This window comes from Schistocerca americana, chromosome 5 (assembly GCF_021461395.2).
Source record: "Schistocerca americana isolate TAMUIC-IGC-003095 chromosome 5, iqSchAmer2.1, whole genome shotgun sequence".
In the NCBI taxonomy this organism is placed as follows: domain Eukaryota; kingdom Metazoa; phylum Arthropoda; class Insecta; order Orthoptera; family Acrididae; genus Schistocerca; species Schistocerca americana.
Window position 1 is genome coordinate 585,885,930 of NC_060123.1, and position 27,463 is coordinate 585,913,392.

General features: G+C 41.4%; 1 protein-coding gene across 1 annotated transcript in view; it reads left to right on the forward strand.

Moving 5' to 3' along the window:
• The first annotated feature begins 3,474 nt into the window (after nucleotides 1-3,474).
• The window catches only part of LOC124616561 (monocarboxylate transporter 12-B-like), a 93,380-nt gene continuing 69,391 nt past the window's right edge, over nucleotides 3,475-27,463 (forward strand). The window contains exons 1-3 of the mRNA XM_047144880.1: nucleotides 3,475-3,566; nucleotides 16,200-16,297; nucleotides 24,863-24,989. Of these exons, the coding sequence (XP_047000836.1) occupies nucleotides 16,208-16,297; nucleotides 24,863-24,989 (217 nt within the window). The 5' untranslated portion in view covers nucleotides 3,475-3,566; nucleotides 16,200-16,207. The remainder of the gene's footprint in view (nucleotides 3,567-16,199; nucleotides 16,298-24,862; nucleotides 24,990-27,463) is intronic.

Consider the following 27,463-nt stretch of genomic DNA (forward strand, 5'->3'; position numbering starts at 1 on the left):
CCAACCAGCTGGAGCAAAGCAAACATAACCTTACTACATAAGAAGGGAAGTATTCACGATCTGAAGAACTACCGCCCCATTACCTTACTTTCTGTTATATATAAAGTGTTCACTAAAGTCTTGATAAGTCGCATTAAAATGGTAGTGGAGACTACACAGCCCATAGAACAAGCTATATTTCGCAGTGGTTTCAGTACAATTGACCATATAAACACACTGTGAGAGGTAATTAGTCGAGCCGATGAGTATGAAATGCCACTATGCATAGCCTTCATTGACTTCGAAAAAGCCTTTGATTCTGTCAGCCACACTGTAGTCATACAAGCACTGGCTGACCAAGGAGTGGAAACAAAATATATAAACATATTGTGTAACATTTATGACACGTCAGTAAACATCTATCAACATAGGAAAAAAGTGCGAATTTCCCGTTGGAAAAGGAGTAAAGCAGGGCGATGCTATATCTCCGAAGTTATTTATAGCAGTTCTTGAGACTGCTATGTCCAAAATTATTTGGAACAATAGAGGAATAAGGATAAATGGTAAAAGGTTCACCAGCCTGAGACTCGCTGACAGTTTTTGATCAGTGTGTCCTACCGGTTTTAATGTGCGGGTGTGAAACATGGACTTTAAATGAATTTTTCAAAAGGAAACTTAGAACTGCTCAAAGAGCAATGGAAAGGTCTATCTTAGGCCTCACTAAGAAAGATCGACAGAAAAGTCAAGACATTCGAGCAATAACAGGAGTAAAAGATATTATAGAACGGGTTAAGATTCTAAAATGGCAGTGGGCAGGACATATTGCACGAACGCAGGATGAAAGATGAACAAAATCAGTTTTAGAGTGGAGTCGCAGAGGAAAACGAAGACCACCAGGGAGACCACCTGATCGCTGGGATAAGGAACTCAGGGAAGTTGCGGGCTTCAACTGGCAGAAGACAGCAGCGGACAGGGATGCATGGAAAAACCTCTTAAAAATGTATTTAATAACTTAAAGAGGTTACATCTAGTATAGAGTCAATTAGCTGAACAATAAATAAATATAAAGGATATGGTAAAAACCAGTTTTTTATTTCCATATTCTTTTCCGTTTAAAGTCGTGCTAAATGTAACATCTAAAATTCGTTCTTACCCAAAGTGAATGTGTGGTAACGTCTTAAAGTGATTGAAATAAATAAATAATGCATTCTTATAATAAAATTGAAAAAGAAGGAGGTATAAGAATTGAGGGTCAGTGGTCATACTAAGTAGGTTTGCAGTGTAAGGATGAACTATTTGTTCCCTGCTGTTCAACCCTTTCATAGGAGAAACAATGATGGAGGTAAAAGAAAGGTTCAGAAGTAAGATTAAAATTAAAATTAAAAAGATGCTGACGATAAAATAAAGAGCAGAAAAAAACTAACGGAAACCACCACAGATAAACTGCCCATTGATAGCTAAAAACTATTTGCTAATAAAAAAATAGGCATTAATTTGTGAAGAAATACCTGAAAATGTACTTTATGTGGAACTGAATGGTGGACAGTGGGAGCACCTGGAAAGCAAATTGAAGCATTTCATATGTGGTGTGACAGTAGGATACTGAAAATTATGTGGGCTGATAAGAAATGAGAAGGTCGTCTGCAGAATCGGTAAGGAAGGGAATATGTGGAAGAAGGGGCAGGATGAGAGGATATGGTTGTGTTAAGACGTCAGGGAATCATACTGGATGTATTTGAGGCAGCCGTAGAGTGCTGAAAACTCTAAAGGAATAAATCTAATATGCAATTGATGAATTCAGATTTAAGTTCTATTACCTCCAAACGATTTAGCACAACTACATTTTCAATCATAACAATGAATATCCAGCATGCAATAATGATAGTACTATGAAAAGCATAGATTGCTACTCACAACATAGTGGAGATGTTGAGTCGCAGATAGGCACAACAGAAAGGCTGTCAAACAAGTGCGCTTTCGGCCGAAAAGGCCTTCATCCGAATTAGACAGTAGTGTGTACGTTGTCTAATTCGGATGAAGGCCTGTTAGGCCGAAGGCGTACTTGTTGTTTTTTGTTGTTTCAATATGCAACTCAACTTCTCCGCTTTATAGTGAATAGTAATCTATCCTTTTCATAGTATTTTCAATCATCTTAGCAGTTATAAAGCTGCTCGGCCTGGCAGAATCAACGCAGGACTCCTTAGCTACAGAGGATTAAAGCTACAGTTGGGGATATTACACCTCTTAAACAAGTGCCCAAAGACAATGTTAGTTAGTGAATCGTTGAAGACAGCGGATATAATGCCAGTCTATTAAAAAAGGGGAAGATATACCTGTGAGACCCCGGAAGAACAAGCGTACTAAACGATTCTTACGGACTTTGCCAATAATTATTAAGAAGAGAATCTGAAAGATAAATCTTGTCTCTCTAATGGAGGAACAAAATGGATTTACAAAGAGACAATGTTACAAATGCTCACTAGTTAAGTGAAAAACGACGAGAATACAACCTGGACATATACATCACGTTAATAGGTTATGAGAAGGCTTTCGATAAAGTGAACAGAAGCAAGCTTTGGAACATCACAGAAAAATGAGGTGTTTTAGCACACAGAAATTAAAAGAAACACAAGAAACTGAAGATAAAACCAACAGAGATCAGTACTGTGACAAGGCCGTAGCCTTTCACCTACTGGATCCCTTATACATACCACGTTGTTAAAACAATGGAATCGAGTTAGCTAACAAGGCGTCAGATTTATACCAGAACTTTCACAAATAAGCACTCTGTACCTTGCTGATGACCAAATAATTATTCAGAAGACAACATTATCTCCTGTTTCCAATAATTCGCCTAACTGAAGTACGGTATGTACTGACTACTAGTGTTCTTAGGCTAGCATTGCTAGCTATTCATCAAAACGTCCTAAGTCCCGAGTTCGAACCTAGTCACTGTTTGCATTCTGAATAAAAATCATCAGCAATTGCCCTGTCGAGGAGGGCATGCTGCCAATCGGAGATCGGAATGTCGGAAGTTTGAAGCTAGGAAATGTGAAAAAGTGTAGCGCAGAGGTTCATTCGAGGTATAGAGGGAGTCAGTGACGTGAAATGGACACCTTGAATATATGGATAAGAATTAATTGCAACATTGATTGTAGTCTACAAAGATATTATCATGATATACTTAGCTCACAAATTCACAAAGACTTTCAGTCGTCGACAGTAAGAACCCGGAAGTATGAAAGCAGATGTCTTAGTTGATCATGTGACTGGTGAATGATTAAGATCACCGCATGGCGTGGATCATGTGACAATCAGCTGGTGTGCACTTCTGCGATAAGCTTCTTCGCCGTATCCATGTGGCATCTCGCAGTCAAACAAGGCTGCTTGTTCATTGCAACATCAGACATCACGGTAGCAGTCCGTGTTACGGGGACGAGTAGTTATCAAGATGATGAGCTAATGTCAGATACGAAGCGACAGCGACCAGTCAGACTTTGAACGACGCTCTGAGTGACAATCCTCAACTGCTTGAGAACAGTAGGACGATACTCGGCACTCGTGATTGGACACAGTAAATTCTGCAGGTAAGAAAATACTTCACTAGTCATCATTTCGTCTCTTTATATTGTAATGTTTTATAATTGGTGAGGTGTGACCTGCTGAAATACTAAGATGGAATTTTCTTCACCGTATTATAATATGTGTGTTTCATGACGATTACTGAGGAATTCTATAGGAAATATTATTTGGTTATGGGCTATAGCGAGTATGAAGGAGAAACACTTAAATTCTACTGCCACCTCTTAGCATATTCCTTTCGGACAGTACCAAGAGAGCCATCGAACTTAATAACTCCGTCAGTGGTCACAGATGCTTCCACAATGCGTAAAGGTTTGCGACGAACTTCACTGCCGCATAGTGATTGTAAACGTTGAGTCACACTTTCGATGCTCAGATACTGGTGTTGGATACTTCTTCAACAATTAGGATTCGAAAGAGTTATGCTAACATCGTGTACAAACACCCCAAAGAATTCTTGTGAATTTCTAAGGACTGGATTATGAAAAGATATGGAACTCAGTTAACGTGCTGTAGGACCGAACAAAAGGGAACACTTACCGTCGCAGTATTTCACGAAAGATTTATTTCAGATTCTCCGTAGTTGAAACGAACAGATTCTTCGATGTTCATTTCACATTTCAAAAAAACTTCTCAACATCCGCACTTACTACTGGCAGGTAGGTGACGACCAAACCAGAAACAAATTGTGTAAAATACAATGAAATTCTATAGCTTCCATGTGGAAAAGTAAAGGTTGCAAGAGAAGAAATTGTACTTAAAAGTTATTTATGGATCCTTCCGTTACTTCTTGGTAGAACAAATCCATATTTAAGGTTGAATAAGAGGTTCACTTCTTTTGTTCTTCTGACATTTATTTCTAACTAGTTTTCACTTATTAGGCCATCTCCGGGAAACAACTGACTTGCTTATATAATGGACACTAGTTCTTAGATAACCAAACATTATAAGAAAAGATAGAATCCAGTTGCGTACGATTTTGTACACCAAACTCTTTGGTTGAAATTACACTTTACGAAATGGACAATATTAAGCGCAACAAATAATTAAACTACAAGCTATTACAGGTTACATGTTCATAATGCTAAAGTTTGTAAGGTCTTGACAGTGGTTGAGAAACTGTCAAACTGAGCATTCTTCATTTATGTTGTGCATCAAACACGTTTTTTAACATGAGGTGGAAATGTTACCTGCAGAAGAGTAAACTGAAAATACTACATACAACATCTCCATTCTAGGAAAAGCACAGAAATCCGTAACATCATCATAGATATTAAGTAAGGCGGGTGATAACTTTAGATTGCATTGAAAGAACCAGTAGTCGTGCTGTTTCCACACGTTGCCTAATGTCACCTCCACAATGTGAGTGAATACCTCCTGCTTGTATAACAGCACTCTGTGTTGGATGTGTTCTCCACGTATTAGTGTCTCCCTTGTTATTAGTTCTCCAGCAATGTGGCATTACACATAAACTACGTTCGTGTTGAGAAAAGACAGAACGCTTTGACCGACTGGAAATAGATACTTGTATGGATATGGTGTCTGTTTTTTGGGACATGACATATAAGTATATAGTTCTGGCAATACTGACCATGACCTTCTTCTTCTTTGCCGATGCTCATATATTCCCCGAACTCTTACGGGATTTGGTAAGAATGTCTTTCACGAGTAATGAGTGTGTTGGGGTGGGACACTGAGAATGTAGTGTGCTGACATACAAGGTGAGAATTTCGGCCTCGCAGGAGGCGTGCTTGAGATAGTCCCTGCAGTCGCAGTATCCTTTGTCTCCTCAGTGGCTCAGATGGACAGAGCGCCTGCCATGTAAGCAGGACGTCCCGGGTTCGAGTCCCGGTCGGGGCACACATTTTCACCTGTCCCCCGTTGATATATATCAACGCCCGTCAGCAGCTGGAGGTATTAAAATTAATTCCAATTTCGACTAGAAATAGGGCGTTCATACTCACAGGACGTGCACATTAGTATGTTCTGCAGAAATGATTAGCATTTGAACCATGTCAGCCCACCGTGTCAAGGTCAACATCGATATCGCTGCGCAACACCACCTGTCCGTAAAATGTGCTTACGGCTCACGTTGTCGCTATAAACCCAATGTAGTGGATCAGTGTCACTTGAGCAGACGTGCAGGATGCCTCGCAGAGGTATGCGCGAACCGTACCGACAAATCAGTGAGTTTGAAAGAGGGCGCATTATTGTCATGAAGGGCGAGATGGACGGATTCGGGAAGTTGCTGTTTCATGTGGGACTAAGTGTTTCGGCAGTGCAACGGATGTGTGCCGAATGGTTCACGGAAGGCCGTAGAACACAAAGAGATAGGTCAGGACACAACAGCCCCCGGGAAGATGGACACCTCATCCGAATGGCATTGCAGGACAGTTCTGCGGTCTCCTCGGCTCTGGCGTAACAGTGTAACACATCGTACACTATCAGTCTGTCTCCGTTATTACGTCATGGGTTAAATGCGCGTCACCACTTCTCCGTCTACCCTTGACGAAAGTGCAGAAATATAGTAGACGCCAATGGTGTACGGAACGACGTCATTGGGGACAGGAATGGCATCAGATAGTGTTTTCGGACGACTCCAGGTTCTGATTGTCTCCAAATGATGGCCGCATTTTAGTTCGCCGCAGGCAAGGTGAGCAGCGTCACAGTGATTGCATTCGCACGAGACATACTGATCCATCTCAAGACCTTAAGGTGTGAGGTGCTGCTGGGCACAACCACAAATCACAATTGGAGGTTCCTAGTGTCCTGCAAGTAGTGTGACCTTCGTGGATGACATCCTGCAACCTGTAGCCATACCCTTTCTGCACAACTCCCCAGACGCCATTTATTAGCCAGGCAATGCACGACCACATTTTGCTGCTCGAACACGTGACTTCATGGTGTCACAGGATGTCAGCCTTTTGCCATGGCCCTCGAATCGAAAATGTTTGAGATATGGTGAGAAGACTGTCACAGCGCTGTGGCCCCTTCCCAACCACCAGAGACGAACTTTGGAATCAGGTGAATGCAGCATTGATGGCTACACCATAGGACACCATACACGCCTCATACGCGTCGATGCCATCACGCATGAAACAAGTAATCAGGGCCCATAGAGGACCCTGTGCCCACTAAGCAATAGGATACATGTTGAACTGAGATGACTGAAATGCTAATCATTTCTCCAGACCGAACTAATTACCACGTCCTACGAATATAGGCATCGTATCTCTAGTCGTTTAAGGAGTTCTGCTTCTTCTAAACATGAGTGTGTCAGTATTTCAAATAATAAAACAGAGGAAAATTTTTCAGAACAAACTAGCTTTAACTACAGTTCGATCTTACGTATGATATGATTTTCAATCACCGTAATAAGTGTATGTTTCTTTGTCTGCATCTAAAACCCGCAGGCGGATTAACTTTTTTGTATCAGAAAATTTAAGAAAACAATACATAATATCAGTGTAAGAGGCAAAGATCATTTTATCACTTTTACTGATGAATTCAGTCTACACATTAAATCATTTTTTTATATTTCACAAATAACTAAATTCGGCATTTGCCATGACATCATCAGATTTATGTAGTAAGACATGTAACAAAAGATCGTGAAGTGATGTTCGGAAACGTAGAAACAGTGATGTGTAAAACATGTATAAAAATCGCCGTCCAGATTGAAGTCCTTAGTAAACTATGGCATTTGAATTGACTAGGAGTGTCAAATACTTAGCAATATTCTCGCCCATCTTCTTACCACAGAGCTACGTAAATTCAAATGTGGAGAAGACAGACCTGGGTGAACATGAAGAAAAGATATAATGAAATGTCGTTCATCCACTGAAGAAAGTAGTTTATCCTTTATAAAACCCATATATGGTATCTTAATCATGTTGGATCAAAGGAAGGGAGAGAGAATTTGGAAGAAGAGCAGCGGGATTCGTCACTGCATCGTTTATTCAAAGACGAACATTTTCCAATGTGAGACGCTACTTATTTCATCGACAGGTTTGTCCTTAAAATTTTGGCTATGGACGAACCAAGCAATACATCACACGCCCTCACATGCATTTCGCGTTTAGGTCTACCCTGAGGTTAATAACGCAAAAATTCGGGATTATACGTATGAAAACCCTCTTTAGCACATTCGGAAAGGAGATGTTTGGAGAAAGGGTTGAGGAGGGGAGACGAGAGACAGAGGGATGGAGTGATGTTTTTCACACCATGTATCCTCCACGACACACCATACCTTGGTTTGTAGTTTGAAGATGGTCTCTTCATTTACCTGTTTGTTTCTGGTCACAAAAACAATATCTTAAAAACTTCTTTATTCATAATGAACTTCAGCGCAAGGTAAAAAACACCCAGAACAGGGTGACACTGCAGGCAGTTACCGTTTTCATGGCCGAATTTGAGAATAGCAAAACGTATTTCTTGAGCCTACAACTAAATAGTTCAGACCGAAACACAAAACTCTAAATTTCACAAATTTCTATTTGCTGACGACAACGGGATGTGGTGGAAATGAAATAGAGACAGCGATGTATAAACAAAACCATATACAGGGAATAACTAAATTAAGCCGGCCACTGTGGCCGAACGTTTCTAGGCACTTCAGTCTCGAACCGCGCTGCTGCTACGGTCGCAGGTTCGAATCCTGCCTCGGGCATGGATGTGTGTGATGTCCTTAGGTCAGTTAGGTTTAAGTAGTTCTAAGTCTAGGGGACTGATGACCTAAGATGTTAAGTCCCATAGTGCTGAGAGCCACGTGAACCAATAATTAAATTCCCATTGCAGCACAGGTTCCTTACACCAAATCAAGAAACAAATGTTTAGTAAACATGGGCTCTAAATCCGTGCCTTAAGATCTATATAATCAAAAAATAATTGAACTGAAATATTTGGGACATGATTGTAACCATACAAAATAGGACGATGATGAAATCAATCTTCAAAGATTTAGGCATTTCTGTGGTATAACGCGACAAACATTAAAATGTAATGCTCTTAACGAAACACTTCCGAAGCTAAACAAAGTTGTTCTTCCATCGTTGCTGCACGGGTGCGAAAGTTGCATTCTGTCTTCCGACCATATTAGACAGTCTGATTTTCTCGTAAATGAGGTTTTACCGCAATGTAGCAGGAGACTCGGTCCTAGATCATAAGAGTAAAGTTGGTATTAGTTGGGAATTAACTATGCGTTCGGGTGCAGATATAAAAAATAGAGTACGGAATAAACAGAACGGTCATGTCAACGTACGAAAAAAAAACTGGTGTGCAATAAAGTCCGCGGGAAAACGAAATACTGACCACTTTTAAGAATATGTTGTGAACAGTTTTGTGGTGTATTATGCCACTAGCTCTAATATATGACGACGATGGTTATGATGAAGCTGATGAAAAAACGAATTTGGCAAGCAGCTGTGTTACTGTTCCTTGTATATATTTATGAAATCTGATGTTGTTCTGTTATAGTCTTCAGTCCAGAGACTAGTTTGATGCAGCTCTCCATGCTACACTATCCTGTGCAAGCCTCTTCATCTCCGAGTAACTACTGCAACCTACGTCCTTCTGAATCTGCGTACTGTATTCGTCTCTTGGCCTTCCTCTACGATTTTTACGCCCCACGCTTCCCTCCAGTACTAAATTGGTGATCCCTTGATGAATCAGAATGTGTCCTACCAACCGATCCTTTTTTCTAGTCAAGTTGTGCCACAAATTCCTCTTCTCTGATGTATGTAATCTGAAATAAAAAATGCTAAATGGGTCATAGATTGTGTCGTCGATATATCGCGGAAAATTACTCTTGTCGATAAGAGACGTGTCGGCGTTATCGGTAGTTATCTGGTTATTTGTCAGAGATTGCTGGCTGTAATCTGCTGGTCATACCCTCATTTACAGTCTGACACGCCGCTTCCTGTCACTACAAAGCGAAGCGTGCACCTGGCAACTCAGCGTCAGGGTCAAATGGGCAAGGAAAGTGACGAAGCACGGGCGCTGCTCGTCAGTATGCGTTGGGCCCTCACGCTGTCCTGTCAACCTACATTCACCTTCACTGGTTTGCAAAACGTAAGGACGAAAGTAGCTGTCGCGTGATGAGTCAGTGCCAAGTGATATAAATCGATGAAGCTTGGACCACACATAGAAGGAACCGCTGTAGTGTACTGTTGTATCCTCGTCGCCACTGTAGAGTCTTGTCCTAAGGAAGCGAGGGAGAGGATGTGGTTATGAATGGCTGGTATCTTCTTTCTACAACACAAATGCACACGTGGATTAGTATGGTTCTTTATTTACATGAACAGATAGCTGATAACTTTAATAGAGTCCATGTGTTGCGGTACAAGCTCTTCCGTAACAGTCCTGCAGACAATATCGGTACTCTTGCTATTACATTAATCTGGACACTTAGTACTGCCGTAGCCTGTGCTGAACTATTCCGCTCCGCAAATGAATGACAGATGCCTACCTGGAGAACTGTACTGAGTTAGTGACTGTGGTAGTGAATGAAGCCTTTCAATCAGCGGTGCCGGCCTAAGAACTTGCGGTCGAGAGGGCGTTGCGGCTGTTGCTTGTTGATGCGTCGCTGGTCTCTCTCGTGACAGGCAAGCTTGGTTGATCGCCTACTATCTATCTTCGCAAGATCTTTGGCACTACATCTTTGGCGACAGCTTAAAGGGGCACGTATATTAGAGAAGGTAACTGAAAGAAATACGTAATGATACGAACAGAATTGACGTTTTTATTCAAAGACCATAATTTCCCTGAAGCCACAGCGGTTTATGATACCCCACCTGTGCGGTTCGCAACAGCTGTATTGTTGGTGCATATACACCTCATGCAGTATGTCTCCCTAACTCATCCTACACGTATTTGATGAAATTTAAGGGGGGGGGGGGAGGGTGTAGGACGCCAAACGGGCCGACTTGGAGCAGGAGAGTCACCACAGGACATTTTAATTTCCACTGTCTATACTTTTACAAATAAATTCATAAAACTTTGTCAACATGACCAGGAAGGATTGAGGACTCCTTCCTGGTCATGCTGTTAAAGTTTTATGAATTTATTTGTAAAAGTATAGACAGTGGAAATTAAAATGTCCTGTGGTGTCTCTCCTGCTCCAAGTCGGCCCGTTTGACGTCCTACCCCCCTTAAGTTGGGTTAACGGGCAGACCAGTCCATTCACTTAATATCCTGTCGTTCCAAGAGCTCCTTCATCCGTCTGTTCGATACGGTCGCGCAATGTCATCCATAGAAATGAATCCACCCTCTGACAATACACAAATGCGGAACGAGTACAACGTCACAATAGCGTTGACTGTTCAACAGCCCGTGCTCAATGATGTGGAGGTCAGTACGCCCATGCAACATCATGCATCTGCACATTACAACACATGCATCACCAAATGGTCATTTTCGATAATGTTTCTGGGTGATTATGTGTTCCCGCCTGTCGATGTCGTTTTATGCATCCCTAAATATTACATCTGGCCTTCAAAAGACACACGTGAGATTTTCATATTCTGTCGCTCGCTACGTGCTAACTATTTGCATTACAAAAATACGAGCACGAACTTTTTGTATAATATTTAATGTACACTCATTCTCATAAATCAAGGATAATTGCAGAATGTGGTGCCACGCAACGTGGCACTACACAAAGCTGGCGTTAATAGCATAGGCACATAGGGGATACACACGACACAGATCTGTAAGTCGGTATTGGTGATAAGTTGAGAAAACCGTCCCGAAACACATGCGCTACAGAACGCCACTTTTTCCTTCGTATGTACCCCCACATCAATATGGGATATGATCACCATACATCCGTACAGAAGCCGCACAACGCGTTGGCATACTCTGGACCAGGTGGACCAGCAACTGCTGGGTTATAGCCTCCCATTCTTGCACCAGTGCCTGTCGGAGCACCTGAAGTGTCCTAGGGATTTGAAGAAGAGCAGCGAAAGGCCCACCGAGAGCATCCCAGACATGCTCGATGTGGCTTAGGTCTGGAGAACAGGCAGGCCACTCCATTCGCCTGATATCTTCTGTTTCAAGGTACTCCTCCTCACTGGCAGCTCTGTGGGGCCGCGCGTTATCATCCATCAGGAAGAAGGTGGGACCCACTGCACCCCTGAAAATTCGGACATACTGGTGCAAAACGACTTCCCGATACACCTGACCTGTTACAGTTCCTCTGTCAAAGACATGCAGGGGTGTACGTGCACCAATCATAATCCCACTCCACATCATCAAACCATGACCTTCACACAGGTCGCTTTCAAGGACAGTAAGGGGTTGGTACCTTGTTCCTGATTCACGCCAGATGCAAACCCGGGGATTATCTCTGTTCAGACTATACCTGGACTTGTCCGTGAACATAACCTGGGACAACTGTTCCAATGATCATGTACAGTGTTCTTGACACCAGGCTTTACGGGCTCTCCTTTGACCAGGGGTCAGTGGAATGCACCTCGCAGGTCCCCGGGCGAATTCACCATGTCTGTTCAGTCGTCTGTCGACTGTGTGTCTGGAGACAACTGTTTCAGTGGCTGCGGTAAGGTCCCGAGCAAGCAACCTGCAGTACTCCGTGGCCGGCTGCAGGCACTGATGGTGAGATATCGGTCTTCTTGTGGTGTACTGCAGCCACTGGACACGTTTCCTGTCTGCTGGCATCGTTGCCACAATCCTGAGATCAAACTTTGTGGCACACGGAGGTCCTGTGCTGCGACCCGTTGTGTTTGACCAGCTTCCGGTCGCCCTAGTATTCTACCCCTCATAACGTCATAAATATGAGTTAGTCGCTGCACTGTACTCTGAAACGCACCAACAAACCTCAGCATATGTGGACTGCTGCCAATGCCACCGTGTGACGACCGCAGGCCAAATGCACCACATGGTCATACCCCGAGGTGATTTAAACCCGCACACCGCCCACCAGAGCGCTGTTTCACCATGTATCAGCATTATCCTTAATTTATGAGCATGAGTGTAGTTGTAATTTCTACTGGGACACATTTCCACTACAGGCCGTAGTTTTCAAGTTATTTAAGAAAAACGTACAAAAGTGACCCTCAAAAGCATCTCCTCGCCCACGAATCTCTCACCAGACAGGATTTCTAGTACACTGTTCATGGCACTCTCTAATAGTGCTGTAAAAAAATTTGCGACTCCACGAATTATTTTCCACATTCAACCCTTTTTGATCTTCATTGAGTAGCCTTATTATGCCACCGGCTTATTCGAGCACTTATAAGTGGTAAAACTGAAATTTTTCTAAATTGTAGGCAAACCTACATTTCTAGCATTTGTAGACTTAGAGAAAGCTTTTGACAATGTTGACTGGAATACTCTCTTTCAAATTCTAAAGGTGGCAGGGGTAAAATACAGGGAGCGAAAGGCTATTTACAATTTGTACAGAAACCAGATGGCAGTTATAAGAGTCGAGGGACATGAAAGGGAAGCAGTGGTTGGGAAGGGAGTAAGACAGGGTTGTAGCCTCTCCCCGATTTTGTTCAATCTGTATATTGAGCAAGCAGTAAAGGAAACAAAAGAAAAATTGGGAGTAGGTATTAAAATTCATGGAGAAGAAATAAAAACTTTGAGGTTCGCCGATGACATTGTAATTCTGTCAGAGACAGCAAAGGACTTGGAAGAGCAGTTGAATGGAATGGACAGTGTCTTGAAAGGAGGATATAAGATGAACATCAACAAAAGCAAAACAAGGATAATGGAATGTAGTCTAATTAAGTCGGGTGATGCTGAGGGAATTACATTAGGAAATGAGGCACTTAAAGTAGTAAAGGAGTTTTGCTATTTGGGGAGCAAAATAACTGATGATGGTCGAAGTAGAGAGGATATAAAATGTAGGCTGGCAATGGCAAGGAAAGCGTTTCTGAAGAAGAGAAATTTGTTAACATCCAGTATTGATTTAAGTGTCAGGAAGTCATTTCTGAAAGTATTCGTATGGAGTGTAGCCATGTATGGAAGTGAAACATGGACGATAAATAGTTTGGACAAGAAGAGAATAGAAGCTTCCGAAATGTGGTGCTACAGAAGAATGCTGAAGATTGGATGGGTAGATCACATAACTAATGAGGAAGTATTGAATAGGATTGGGGAGAAGAGAAATTTGTGGCACAACTTGACCAGAAGAAGGGATCGGTTGGTAGGACATGTTCTGAGGCATCAAGGGATCACCAATTTAGTATTGGAGGGCAGCGTGGAGGGTAAAAATCGTAGAGGGAGACCAAGAGATGAATACACTAAGCAGATTCAGAAGGATGTAGGTTGCAGTAGGTACTGGGAGATGAAAAAGCTTGCACAGGATAGAGTAGCATGGAGAGCTGCATGAAACCAGTCTCAGGACTGAAGACCACAACAACAACATGCCACAATTTTCTGAATTTTAACGGTATAAAATAGACAAATTGCATCGTTGTATTCGTCAGGCACCCTTACCTCCTGACTAAGACACTACAGTGTCTTTAAGTGATAAGTTTGGATCGAATTGTCGATGCAATTAGTTTTAGCGTAACGCTTACGAAAGTCATTTTTGTTTAGGTATCATCACGGGCGCGTTTGAATTAATAGTTTTAACGAAGTACCCGATTATTCTGGTGGCGAGAAATCCCAGTCAACACAGACCAAAAAAGGTCGAATATCGGGGATAGGTTATGTAGTCGGAAACTGTTACATAATTGGCTTCCGTATTTCTTTTTTCCACTCTTTTAGTAATTAACTAATGCTCACAGAAGTTAAAGCCAATGTAATCTGATGTATCATCTCTGTCTTTTAGTCTCGGATTTATTATTTTAATACTTTTGACACGTTTTTACTTTAGGTTTCGCCTCATTCGCTCCTACTGACTTCATGTGCAGGCATTGTGTGGAGCTTCTCCCACGCTATTCGGCAGTTGACGTTTGTGCCTTTTCACAGGTAATTGACCTTTGTACCTTTACACGGGCAGTTCGCGCTTCGCCCGCTGTCTCCTTTCATCACCTGAGGGCATAAATGTTCCAATGATTTTTATAGGTCTTATTTTTTTTTTACTTTCATTGTTGCTATGTCCCTCTAAATTGTAACGTTGTCTGCATTCCTAAGCCTGGTATGAAGATGATCATAACTGACAAATATCTTTTATGCGATCAAGACTGTTGTAAATAATTTTTAACTGAATGTGAGTGGCTCGAATGTGAGTTAAGTACAATTTGTGCCTTCGGAGATGTGAATTAATTAATTGTGACCGGAATCGGTATCGCAGTCGATGGAAGTGCATTACGCAGTATCATCGGGGGAAAAAACTAATCAGAACAATGCAATGTATATGTGAAAGGGAAACGCGTGTGTTTTGGAATCCGGTGTATGTGGACCCGTGGGTATTTTCAAGAAGTGGCAAACACATAATTCTCTGTTATGTATCGCCATTGTGAGGAAATCATGCCTTAGTTCACTCATGGTCTTGCGTGACAGTGAAAGATTATGCACTCGAACGGTAAGCACTACTCTTTAACCAAAACTTGCCTCATTTTCCTTATAGACTCCCTGTTCTGCGTTCATAGGTAGCAAACCGCGCTTATTACACGTGAGGAAATCATGCCTTAGTTCACTTATGGTCTTGCGTGACAGTGAAAGATTATGCACTCGAACGGTAAGCACTACTCTTTAACCAAAACTTGCCTCATTTTCCTTATAGACTCCCTGTTCTGCGTTCATAGGTAGCAAACCGCGCTTATTACACGTCCACCGCGGCGCTCGGGAGCCACAGTACAGTTGCGACTCCTGAGGATGGTCTTATGAGAGCCCGAAACCGGTCGTGATAGTAAGACAAATTTACAACTGAAGCGGTATTTTCTACCTCTAGCTTATAGAAAAGGCTGCTATCTATTAGGACACTTAAGGAAACTCATTATGGTTGTCGCCCTGAAGTCGGGGAGACTGCAAAACTTCGTACATAGTTTATTGAGATGAGCTCCAGTTTCAGAAGACTATTTCGCGAAAAGTACAAGGCATACCAAAAACAATGACATCAGTAGACAGAGCTTCTCTCCAGGCTACGAATCGTAACACACGTCGCGGCGTAGATGCGCACCACTAGGAGTCAGGCGTGTCAGAACAGGTAGTCATATCATCCACTCCATACTGTCAGATCCAAATAGTTCTTGCCTGCAGATAGGCAACCCAGCTAGCAGTTTACCAAAGCTGACTTCTGTCGTAGCGACCTCAGTGAATTCCTCGTACGTAACCTTCCGTCCCTATTGACGTTTGTCGCATCACAAATGGTGCCAGTACTGAAACCTGTAATAGGAGTTAATCCTCTAAAGATACTATATCCACTGTCACGTGGCTGTTTTCAAGCAGTTGTCTTGTGAGACCCACGAGGACCAAAGATGACCACTTATTTCGTTGTTCTGCACTACTTAACAGTTATTTTGGAACTGTTAACAAGTGCTCATTGACGCCGTATATTTTAGTGCTATTTAGAGTTGTGTTACGTGGGCTAATTCTAGTTAAGTGCTCAACAATTTCTTATTGAACATAATACGTAAGTTTTCTGAATGTCTTCATGGATGACTAATGTGCTGTCGTACTTGGAAGGTGCTTATCCTCCAACAGTAACAACTGTTAACGTATTTTTTCAGATGCGAAGATGGCTGCGACGAAAACAGCTGAATATGAAATCATTCCACCTGATGGAGGCTGGGGCTGGATGGTGGTCCTGGGGGTCGCCTTAAATTACGTAAGTACTGCGTCTCAACTTTTCAAGTCATCAAATTAATGTCCTGTTCAAATTCTATAGAACATTGATTCTAATGGAATACAAGGAGAACAATTAGCGGTTAATGAAGTTCAAAGCAGACATTTGTTTGCGATGCCCAAATAGTGTGTAGAGAATTGTTGTCGGTACCAATTCTCAAAATAACAGTCATTTACAAAGAGAGATTATCTTAGCTTACTTTCAACGAGAGGCAATCGTAAAGTTTTACTTATCACCTAGGAATAAAGTTACGTGATTAATTTTTTGTTTGACTACAGATGCATGGAAGACATTTTTTGTTTTTATTTAATCGAATTTTTAACTTGTTCACAAATTTCAACATATTTGAAGGTTTTCACCTTAATTAAGATCATATCAGCGTGGTCTTTTCCTAATATACTTCTGACCAAGAAGCGAGTGTTTTTGTTAATTGTGCCTTTTGCGTTCTTGTGGAGATATTTCCATAGCAATTCGTACCCCTAACAAATATTTCTTTATACCTAGCTGAGAAATGAGATACCAGTTTTCAAAAAATTTAACTTTACAATTTTAATGTAGTATTTTCTCAAAAAATTTCATGCCGTATTGCACTCCCTTAGAGGTTGAATTTCCAGAAACACAGAAACACGATTTTTTTTTTTTACTTTTGACTAAGTAGTCAAATACCAGTTGTCATAGACGTAGCATTGAAAAATCCTTTAGTAGTTCTTTAGTAATTATTTATTTTCGATATTTTATCCCTTTGGTGGCTGAGCTACCAAATATGCTGAAACATATATTATTTTATTTTCTGACTGAGAAACCAGATACCAGTTTTCATAGTTCTAGTTTCAAAATTCCCTTAACACCGACTTACTTTTAAAAAGGTCTTCATCGCCAATTTCACCCCCTTAGCAGTGAAATTTCGAGCAGTCCCTTCTTAAATGATGCCTACGGTGTAAGATCTACACCCTATCCGAACCTGAAGTTTCTATCCTTAAAGGTTTGGGCTGGGCGATGATGAGTTAGTGAATCAGTCTGACCCTATTTCGTCCCCTAAGGGTCCCATTTTCGAAAAAAGTTTAAACACGTATTTTTTCATTTGTAACCGAGAAGTCACACATAAATTTTCAGATATTTATCTTTAAAAATGTTTTCGCAAAAAAATATTTTCATAAAACGTTTCACACTCTGTTTCACTCCCTTAGGGGTTGAATTTAGAGAAGCATTGCAAGCGTATCTCTTATTTCTAGCAGAAAAGCCAGTACAAACGTTCATAGATTTATCTTCAAAAATGCTTACACAATGAAATGTTTGCGTGAAAACTTTCATCCACCATTTCACCCCCACAGGGTCTAAATTTCCAAAAACAGTGAAACACTTATATTTTTAATTGTAACTGAAACCGAAGTTTAAATTTTCATAGATTTAGCTTTGAAAATGGTTTCGTAATAAAATATTTTCCATAAAGTTCTCATCACCTATTTCAACCCATAGGGGTTCAATTTCACGAAACACTGAAACACTATTTTTTTTTTATTTGTAACCGAGAAGTCAGATATCAATGTTCATATATGTAGCTTAAAAATACTTCAGTAGTTCTTCAATAATATATTTTCAAATAAAGCTTTCACGCACTATTTCGCTCCCATAGGGTTACATTTCCTAAAATACTGAAACACGTATTTCTTTATTTATGACTGAGGAACCAAATAGCAATTGTCGTAGGTCTAATCTCCAAATTACCCTAATAGTGACATTTCTCAAAAAGAAAAAAAACCTGCATCCCCTATTTCACTCCCCTTAGGGTTGGAATTTCGAAAAATCTCTTCTTAAACGACACCTACAGTATAAGATCCACGTCTTCTCCAAATTTTAAGTTGCTGTCCTTACCGGTTTGGGCTGGGCGATGGTGGTTCATTCAGTCAGTTTGCTAGTCATGTCATTGCCTTTTATATTCAAGATTTTGTTTTTATTTAATATTCAAGATTCAAGATTCAAATCTTCGCCCCACGGTATTGAAGCACGTCACTAGACGAGCCAAAAACATTCGCCAAACTTATTGATAAAGTCGAGTAACGGGCGGTAATTCAATTTCTGCATTTGATGGGGAACAACGTTGTCACAGTCCATGCATTGTTGGTGGACGTGAACGACAACAATGCACCGTCATATGAGACAGTAGTTAGTTGACGCAGTCGCCTCCAGCTTAGTTAAACAAGCCTGTCGAAATGTCATACCAGCTCACTGCGAAAGGAACTAGATTGGAAAGACAGGCGATCCACTGTCGAGGTGACAGTGAAAAACGTGAAAAATCCCTAATGGATTAATTTTTAACATATTTTCATGACATTCTGAACAAAATTCGTCGATTTCTGAGTGCCACGACAGCTCACAGCTGTTCGAAAACCCCGGCGAACTCAGACAGCAGCGGAAGTAGTCCAACTGTCTCAGGTCAATCCAGATGGCTTCTTTAGCCTCCTAGTCACTATGAAATAGTGCTGGGAAACAAAACAGCAAAGTAAGCAATGGCAACATGAGGTTTCAACATCACCAAAATGGAAAAGACTCAACCACCGTGAGGCAAGGTGATTCACAGTGATCCTTGGGATAGCCATGGTGTGGTGCTAATCGTTTATCTCGCACTGCACAGACTGTCACAAGAGCATCCTGCAGAAATCTTATGGAAGGTTACCGGATGCTACCAAGTCATACATAATTGACGACGTAGGTTGCAGGCTCTAGTCTGGGATGAAGAGTTTGTCACAGGAGAGGAATTGGTTACGGGCCGCATCAAACCAATCAGAAGACTGATGGTTCGGATAAAAAAAAATTAACGATGGGAAAAATACGTCACACTGAAGGGTGAATATGAAAAGACCGACCGACACCAAGACTCATAGTCGCATCTCTATAGTTTAGATTTTTTGTCCGACTTCTTGGACACTGAGATGGCGAGTAATAACACAGTTAGTTAGAGCACTCAGAATAAGTAATACTTTATTAGTCACAACAAAACTTGTCTTTCCTCGCCAGGCTCGGCTGTAGCTATGAAACTGCACACGTGGACTTGCGGTTCAGAAAACGCTAAATCAGCCACAATTACTGAGTCGCAAATTGATACAAGTTCATAGTGGCTGTAACGTGGCTTCACTACAGTCACTAGGAAACGCTAGTTCGTAGACACTTGCTGACACAGTTCTGATAGCAATGGCGCGTAGACACAGATCACAGGAGAAGGATGCCTCTTCACTCTCCGACGGTTTGTACGGGCTGTGTCACGGCGAGAAGGCAGCACAACGACGTTACTCCGACAGGAACTTCCTGGAAGTGCGCAGGATCCGAACTCGAACTGAAGTGCCCTCCTGGTCTCTGACGACGCTATTTCATGGCAGGGGCGCGGCCGTGGCCGCTCGGAAGTACGGGAGGCACGGCTTCTCCGCAGCATCTCATTGGCGCCTCATGATATGGCTTTGCTGTGCAGTATCTCTGCAGTGGTCAATACTTCTTGCACCTCTCTCGATACTTGACAACACCAAAAATACGAATACTAATAGAAATAAAGATTGATGACACATGTAGTGATTTTTCTGGAGAAAACAATGAGGAATGTTTCGGTACCATCTCCTTACGAACTTAAGGGTCCATAGTAATGAGCAATGGGAAACAACATGAACACACAGGCTCGGGGTAAGGGTTCCTATACAAATGATGACATGAAAACAATAAATAAGGTAAGAAACTTGACTCTTTAATACGAATGAAGGAAACAGACCATTAGACAAGAAAGGCAGCATTTTGATTAATATTCTTATTCTCTATGTATCTCCATCGTTTCCCTGAACATATATGTCCGCTCTTCTTAAAGTAAATGCATTTACTGTTAAGCACTGTTCTATTTATCTTTTCGTGAAAATTTTTCAGATTGGCTTATGCAGTTGTTCTCAGACAAGCCAGTAGCATTAAAAGCAGTCTCAAGTCCTGATTAAGATAATGCTAGTACACTATTCCCCCCCATGAACCATGGACCTTGCCGCTGGTGGGGAGGCTTGCGTGCCTCAGCGATACAGATAGCCGTACCGTAAGTACAACCACAACGGAGGGGTATCTGTTGAGAGGCCAGACAAACGTGTGGTTCCTGAAGAGGGGCAGCAGCTTTTTCAGTAGTTGCAAGGGCAACAGTCTGGATGATTGACTGATCTGGCCTTGTAACAATAACCAAAACGGCCTTGCTGTGCTGGTACTGCGAACGGCTGAAAGCAAGGGGAAACTACGGCCGTAATTTTTTCCGAGGGCATGCAGCTTTACTGTATGATTAAATGATGATGGCGTCCTCTTGGGTAAAATATTCCGGAGGTAAAATAGTCCCCCATTCGGATCTCCGGGCGGGGACTACTCAAGAGGATGTCGTTATCAGGAGAAAGAAAACTGGCGTTCTACGGATCGGAGCGTGGAATGTCAGATCCCTTAATCGGGCAGGTAGGTTAGATAATTTAAAAAGGGAAATGGATAGGTTAAAGTTAGATATTGTGGGAATTACTGAAGTTCGGTGGCAGGAGGAACAAGACTTCTGGTCAGGTGACTACAGGGTTATAAATACAAAATCAAATAGGGGTAATGCAGGAGTAGGTTTAATAATGAATAGGAAAATAGGAATGCGGGTAAGCTACTACAAACAACATAGTGAACGCATTATTGTGGCCAAGTTAGATACGAAGCCCACACCTACTACAGTAGTACAAGTTCATATGCCAACTAGCTCTGCAGATGACGAAGAAATTGAAGAAATGTATGATGAAATAAAAGAAATTATTCAGATAGTGAAGGGAGACGAAATTTAATAGTCATGGGTGACTGGAATTCGAATGTAGGAAAAGGGAGAGAAGGAAACATAGTAGGTGAATATGGATTGGGGCTAAGAAATGAAAGAGCAAGCCGCCTGATAGAATTTTGCACAGAGCACAACATAATCATAGCTAACACTTGGTTTAAGAATCATGATAGAAGGTTGTATACATGGAAGAACCCTGGAGATACTAAAAGGTATCAGATAGATTATATAATGGTAAGACAGAGATTTAGGAACCAGGTTTTAAATTGTAAGACATTTCCAGGGGCAGATGTGGACTCTGACCACAATCTATTGGTTATGACCTGTAGATTAAAACTGAAGAAACTGCAAAAAGGTGGGAATTTAAGGAGATGGGACCTGGATAAACTGAAAGAACCAGAGGTTGTACAGAGTTTCAGGGAGAGCATAAGGGAACAATTGACAGGAATGGGGGAAAGAAATACAGTAGAAGAAGAATGGGTAGCTTTGAGGCACGTAGTAGTGAAGGCAGCAGAAAATCTAGTAGGTAAAAATACGAGGGCTAATAGAACTCCTTAGGTAAAAGAAGATACATTGAGTTTAATTGATGAATGGAGAAAATATAAAAATGCAGTAAATGAAGCAGGCAAAAAGTAATACAAACGTCTCAAAAATGAGATCGACAGGAAGTGCAAAACGGCTAAGCAGGGATGGCTAGAGGACAAATGTAAGGATGTGGAGGCTTGTCTCACAAGGGGTAAGATAGGTACTGCCTACAGGAAAATTAAAGAGACCTTTGGAGATAAGAGAACCACTTGCATGAATATCAAGAGCTCAGATGGAAACCCAGTTCTAAGCCAAGAAGGGAAAGCAGAAAGGTGGAAGGAGTATATAGAGGGTCTATACAAGGGCGATGCACTTGAGGACAATATTATGGAAATGGAAGAGGATGTAGATGAAGATGAAATGGGAGATACGATACGGCGTGAAGAGTTTGACAGAGCACTGAAGGACCTGAGTCGAAACAAGGCCCCCGGAGTAGACAACATTCCATTGGAACTACTGACGGCCTTGGGGGAGCCAGTCCTGACAAAACTCTACCATCTGGTGAGCAAGATGTATGAAACAGGCGAAATACCCTCAGACTTCAAGAAGAATATAATAATTCCAATCCCAAAGAAAGCAGGTGTTGACAGATGTGAAAATTACCGAACAATCAGTTCAATAAGCCACAGCTGCAAAGTACTAACACGAATTCTTTACAGACGAATGGAAAAACTAGTAGAAGCTGACCTCGGGGAAGATCAGTTTCGATTCCGTAGAAATACTGGAATACGTGAGGCAATACTGACCTTACGACTTATCTTAGAAGAAAGATTAAGGAAAGGCAAACCTACGTTTCTAGCATTTGTAGACTTAGAGAAAGCTTTTGACAATGTTGACTGGAATACTCTCTTTCAAATTCTAAAGGTGGCAGGGGTAAAATACAGGGAGCGAAATCTATTTACAACTTGTACAGAAACCAGATGGCAGTTATAAGAGTTGAGGGACATGAAAGGGAAGCAGTGGCTGGGAAGGGAGTAAGACAGGGTTGTAGCCTCTCCCCGATGTTATTCAATCTCTATATTGAGCAAGCAGTAAAGGATACAAAAGAAAAATTTGGAGTAGGTATTAAAATCCATGGAGAAGAAATAAAAACAGAGACAGCAAAGGACTTGGAAGAGCAGTTGAACGGAATGGATGGTGTCTTGAAGGGAGGATATAAGATGAACATCAACAAAAGCAAAACGAGGATAGTGGAATGTAGTCGAGTTAAGTCGGGTGATGCTGAGGGTATTAGATTAGGAAATGAGACACTTAAAGTAGTAAAGGAGTTTTCCTATTTGGGGAGCAAAATAACTGATGATGGACGAAGTAGAGAGGATATAAAATGTAGACTGGCAATGGCAAGGAAAGCGTTTCTGAAGAAGAGAAATTTGTTAACATCGAGTATAGATTTAAGTGTCAGGAAGTTATTTCTGAAAGTATTTGTATGGAGTGTAGCCATGTATGGAAGTGAAACATGGACGGTAAATAGTTTGGACAAGAAGAGAATAGAAGCTTTTGAAATGTGGTGCTACAGAAGAATGCTGAAGATTAGATGGGTAGATCACATAACTAATGAGGAAGTATTGAATAGGATTGGGGAGAAGAGAAGTTTGTGGCACAACTTGACCAGAAGAAGGGATCGGTTGGTGGACATGTTCTGAGGCATCAAGGGATCACCAATTTAGTATTTGAGGGCAGCGTGGAGGGTAAAAATCATAGGGGGAGACCAAGAGATGAATACACTAAGCAGATTCAGAAGGATGTAGGTTGCAGTAGGTACTGGGAGATGAAGAAGCTTGCACAGGATAGAGTAGCATGGAGAGCTGCATCAAACCAGTCTCAGGACTGAAGACCACAACAACAACAGTACACTATTCGCAGGTAATTTCCGACGTACATTTTCTTGTTGAGTACGTCTAGCGACAATGAAATTTCGACATTACACTGACCGCTGAAAAGCCTTCTTGGTAGGTTTTTAGCCTTGGCTGTGGTGAAAAAATTTAGAAACAGCCATAGAATTTGGCGCTTGTATTCCCAACGTGCGAACAGCATTTACGAGTATGACCACGTATGAACAACAGCTGCTATCCCCATTTGTGGAAAAAGTTTTCAGCCGTATTTATATGAACTGTCTTCAGACACTTTTTTTTTAGTTTGACGAAATGTTACACGCATCTGAATTAAACATAAACCCACTTAAAATAACATATAATGCAAAATGATTATCTTCAGTGTCTTACAAGAGGTCTGTTCGCAAATAATGCCAAGTATAGATAAAAATTCATCTTCTAGGTTTTTGTGTTTCGTTACTTTTGGAGTCGCAACAACTCAAGTTTGGCCAGAAACAGGTTATCCCTTTGCTTAACAAACAGAATGATCGTATTTCTGTAGGAATCTCAGTACAAACTAGATGACTGTCAGTGGAACTCACACTTAAACAATGTTGCGGCCACGAAAATTTAGGAATTTAAAAAATCAGTATGGTAGCCCACTACATCTAGTAATTTTCCAGTAGGCTCCTCTCTTAATTACAGAAGATCAGTAGTAATTAATTATGAAACTAAACGATACAACGATCAGACTGTGGTGCTTAATGCCTCTCCCAAATGCCTGTTATGAAAACAATAGTTCTTTAATAACCAAGCTACTCAGTGTTTCCGATAAACGTAGCATTATTTTTACATTAAAAACACTGTGGGGAAACTTGCATTCACAAAACAAATCACCTTCCGCAAATTCTTGTGAAATTGTTCCTGAAACAGGTCCATACGCTTTTCCGTAAGCAAGTTTACTGACATCACATGATTAAAGAGGAACCAGCTTCGCATTTTTAACGCCCTCTACCTATAGAACAGCCATTTACCATGTAATCGACACTAGAGATAAAATCACCGATTATCCTTTGTATATACCTTCCTAATCTATGACTGCAGACTGTAATTGCAGATTTGTCATTGTAAATAATCATTTGAAAGGCGTAAGATATCGCCGAAATACAAAAATTAATATAAGTAACTAATATTTGAGTCCTGGGACAATCAGGAGTAGAAGAACCAAATGGTATCGATACATGATAATGAAACGTGGTATAACTACAACTTGCCATAGTCAATATCCTGTGCAGACGACTCTTACGATGCCATTGCTTATGTTTTATTGTTTCTCTGCAGATGACCAGTCAAGCCCTCATCTCCGTGTTCAGCGTATTGTTTGGACAAAAGCTGATCTCGATGGGACATGAGACAACAAGTGCAGCCGTCATAATGAACGTTATGACGGCAGTCATGAACTTCTCTGGTGAGTACGAGAGATAATCTCCTCATTATATTGTTGTCTACTTGTTGCCGTCTTTTTTTCATTTCTTATGATATACCCAAGGGGGCAGGTTTAGTTGTTTTTCAGACCTTATCACAGTGAACTGGCAATGGAAGGATTCGAAGTTTTAAAAGCGGATGTACCGGATTCATCTGAAAACCAAAGAAAGCCGTTCTGTATCCTAGGTCGAAATTGAGATTCTGAAATTAATTTTAATGTTGGGTTAAAACTATCTCAATCAAACCCATGTGACCTTAGCGCTCTACTAGTTGTTACCTACAGTTTGTTTCACATACCAGTTGTTCTGATACACACACGGAAAAAAATCGCAGTGCCAAAAAATAATTAATGTAGAGTAATGAAATTTCGGAAATACAGTACAGCGTCGATTATCCGAAGTAATTGGGGGACATAGGTGTTCGGAAAACTGGTTTGTTCGGATAATCAAACTGTACATGTTTATTTGCCAAAAAGAAGTACTGTACAGTAAATTTATTCATAAAAACAGGCATCTCTTTTAGTATTACAAAGTAACATACAAAGGCAACTTCAGTAGGAATACATAGTAATAATCTCGTACTTGTCCCTCATAGAAAGGACAACACGTTTACGTTTAAGCATTTTGTATCGTCAAGTTCACTTCTTCACGCAGCAGCACACAAGTGGTCGTACCAGAGAACAGAAGGTGACTGTTTGCACTAGTGGTGGGCAGGAAATCGCGTATCTGTTAGAAATCACAGTGATTGAGAAGTCACAGATATCACAATAACAACTTTACAAAATCTAACTGCGATTTCAGTCACAGTTAGCAGTCGCAAGTGGCATTTCACATTCAACGCCATGAGCTATCTGTTGGCCGAATTCCGTACTGCTTTGTGCGATTTCAGTGACAAGTCGCGGCTAGAAGTCGCAAGTAGCAACTAAAAAGCGCAGTTAACAGTGCCATCTGTTGGCCAAAGTTCGTACTGCACTCATCTCTGCGACACGCTATCGAGTCCAACTGCGATTTCTGTGACAAGTCGCAACTAAGAGTCGCAAGTAGCAACTAAAAAGCGCAGTTAGCAGTGCCATCTGTCGAGCAAAGTTCATACTACGCTATTTGCTACCTATCTAACTGCGATTTCTGTGACAAATCGCAACTAAGAGTCGCAAGTAGCAACTAAAAAGCGCAGTTAGCAGTGCCATCTGTCGAGCAAAGTTCATACTACGCTATTCGCTACCGAGTCAAACTGCGATTTCTGTGACAAATCGCAACTAAGAGTCGCAAGTAGCAACTAAAAAGCGCAGTTAACATTCTTTTCCTAGTGCCATCTGTTGACCGACGTACATACTTCGTTATGAGAGCCTTGTGCCTCACGAGATAAGACGTGCTGTGTGCGCATATGAAGGGTTCATTTAAATAGTAGTACAAGTCCATTTTTGTTCATTTTGAGATACAGAGTCGTAAAGTTAAATAAGCGCTGAAAAATCTGTAGTTGGGATACCAGAAATATTCAAGCATATGGCTTCTTGCTAGAGATGAACCTTTATTTATGTTTATTTGGATCATTAATTTCAGAAGCATTATAGAAAGAAAAGTGGAGGTAATGGACTTGTACCACTATTGAAATAAGCCCTTCACATTATATGACGACATGCACATTCAGCACCAGTTATGGTTGGTCAAACACAACTGTGACTCTGAATATATTACATTAATAAGAAGCAACATTGCCTTTTTCTCCTGAAAATATCAAGTAACGTAACAAATGTGTTTGATTCTGCTTCCAATATGACAGTTTTGGTTAATACTCCACATGCCTACAGGACTTTGCAATGTTAACACAGCAGAACTCAGACATCTGTATAAGAGTAGTGAAATGAAAACAGTATTATTGAATCATATGAGTGCCTCACTTTTGTTCCGACACAGTTCAAAGTTTTACATCTGGTGTTCTACATGGCAACTTCACACACAAGAACTTTTTGCCGACACTACTACCACCTACATAAGTAAGCTTTTCCTGTGTTACTTTCAAGTAATGCACTTAAGCTACACTCCTGGAAATGGAAAAAAGAACACATTGACACCGGTGTGTCAGACCCACCATACTTGCTCCGGACACTGCGAGAGGGCTGTACAAGCAATGATCACGCGCACGGCACAGCGGACACACCAGGAACCGCGGTGTTGGCCGTCGAATGGCGCTAGCTGCGCAGCATTTGTGCACCGCCGCCGTCAGTGTCAGCCAGTTTGCCGTGGCATACGGAGCTCCATCGCAGTCTTTAACACTGGTAGCATGCCGCGACAGCGTGGACGTGAACCGTATGTGCAGTTGACGGACTTTGAGCGAGGGCGTATAGTGGGCATGCGGGAGGCCGGGTGGACGTACCGCCGAATTGCTCAACACGTGGGGCGTGAGGTCTCCACAGTACATCGATGTTGTCGCCAGTGGTCGGCGGAAGGTGCACGTGCC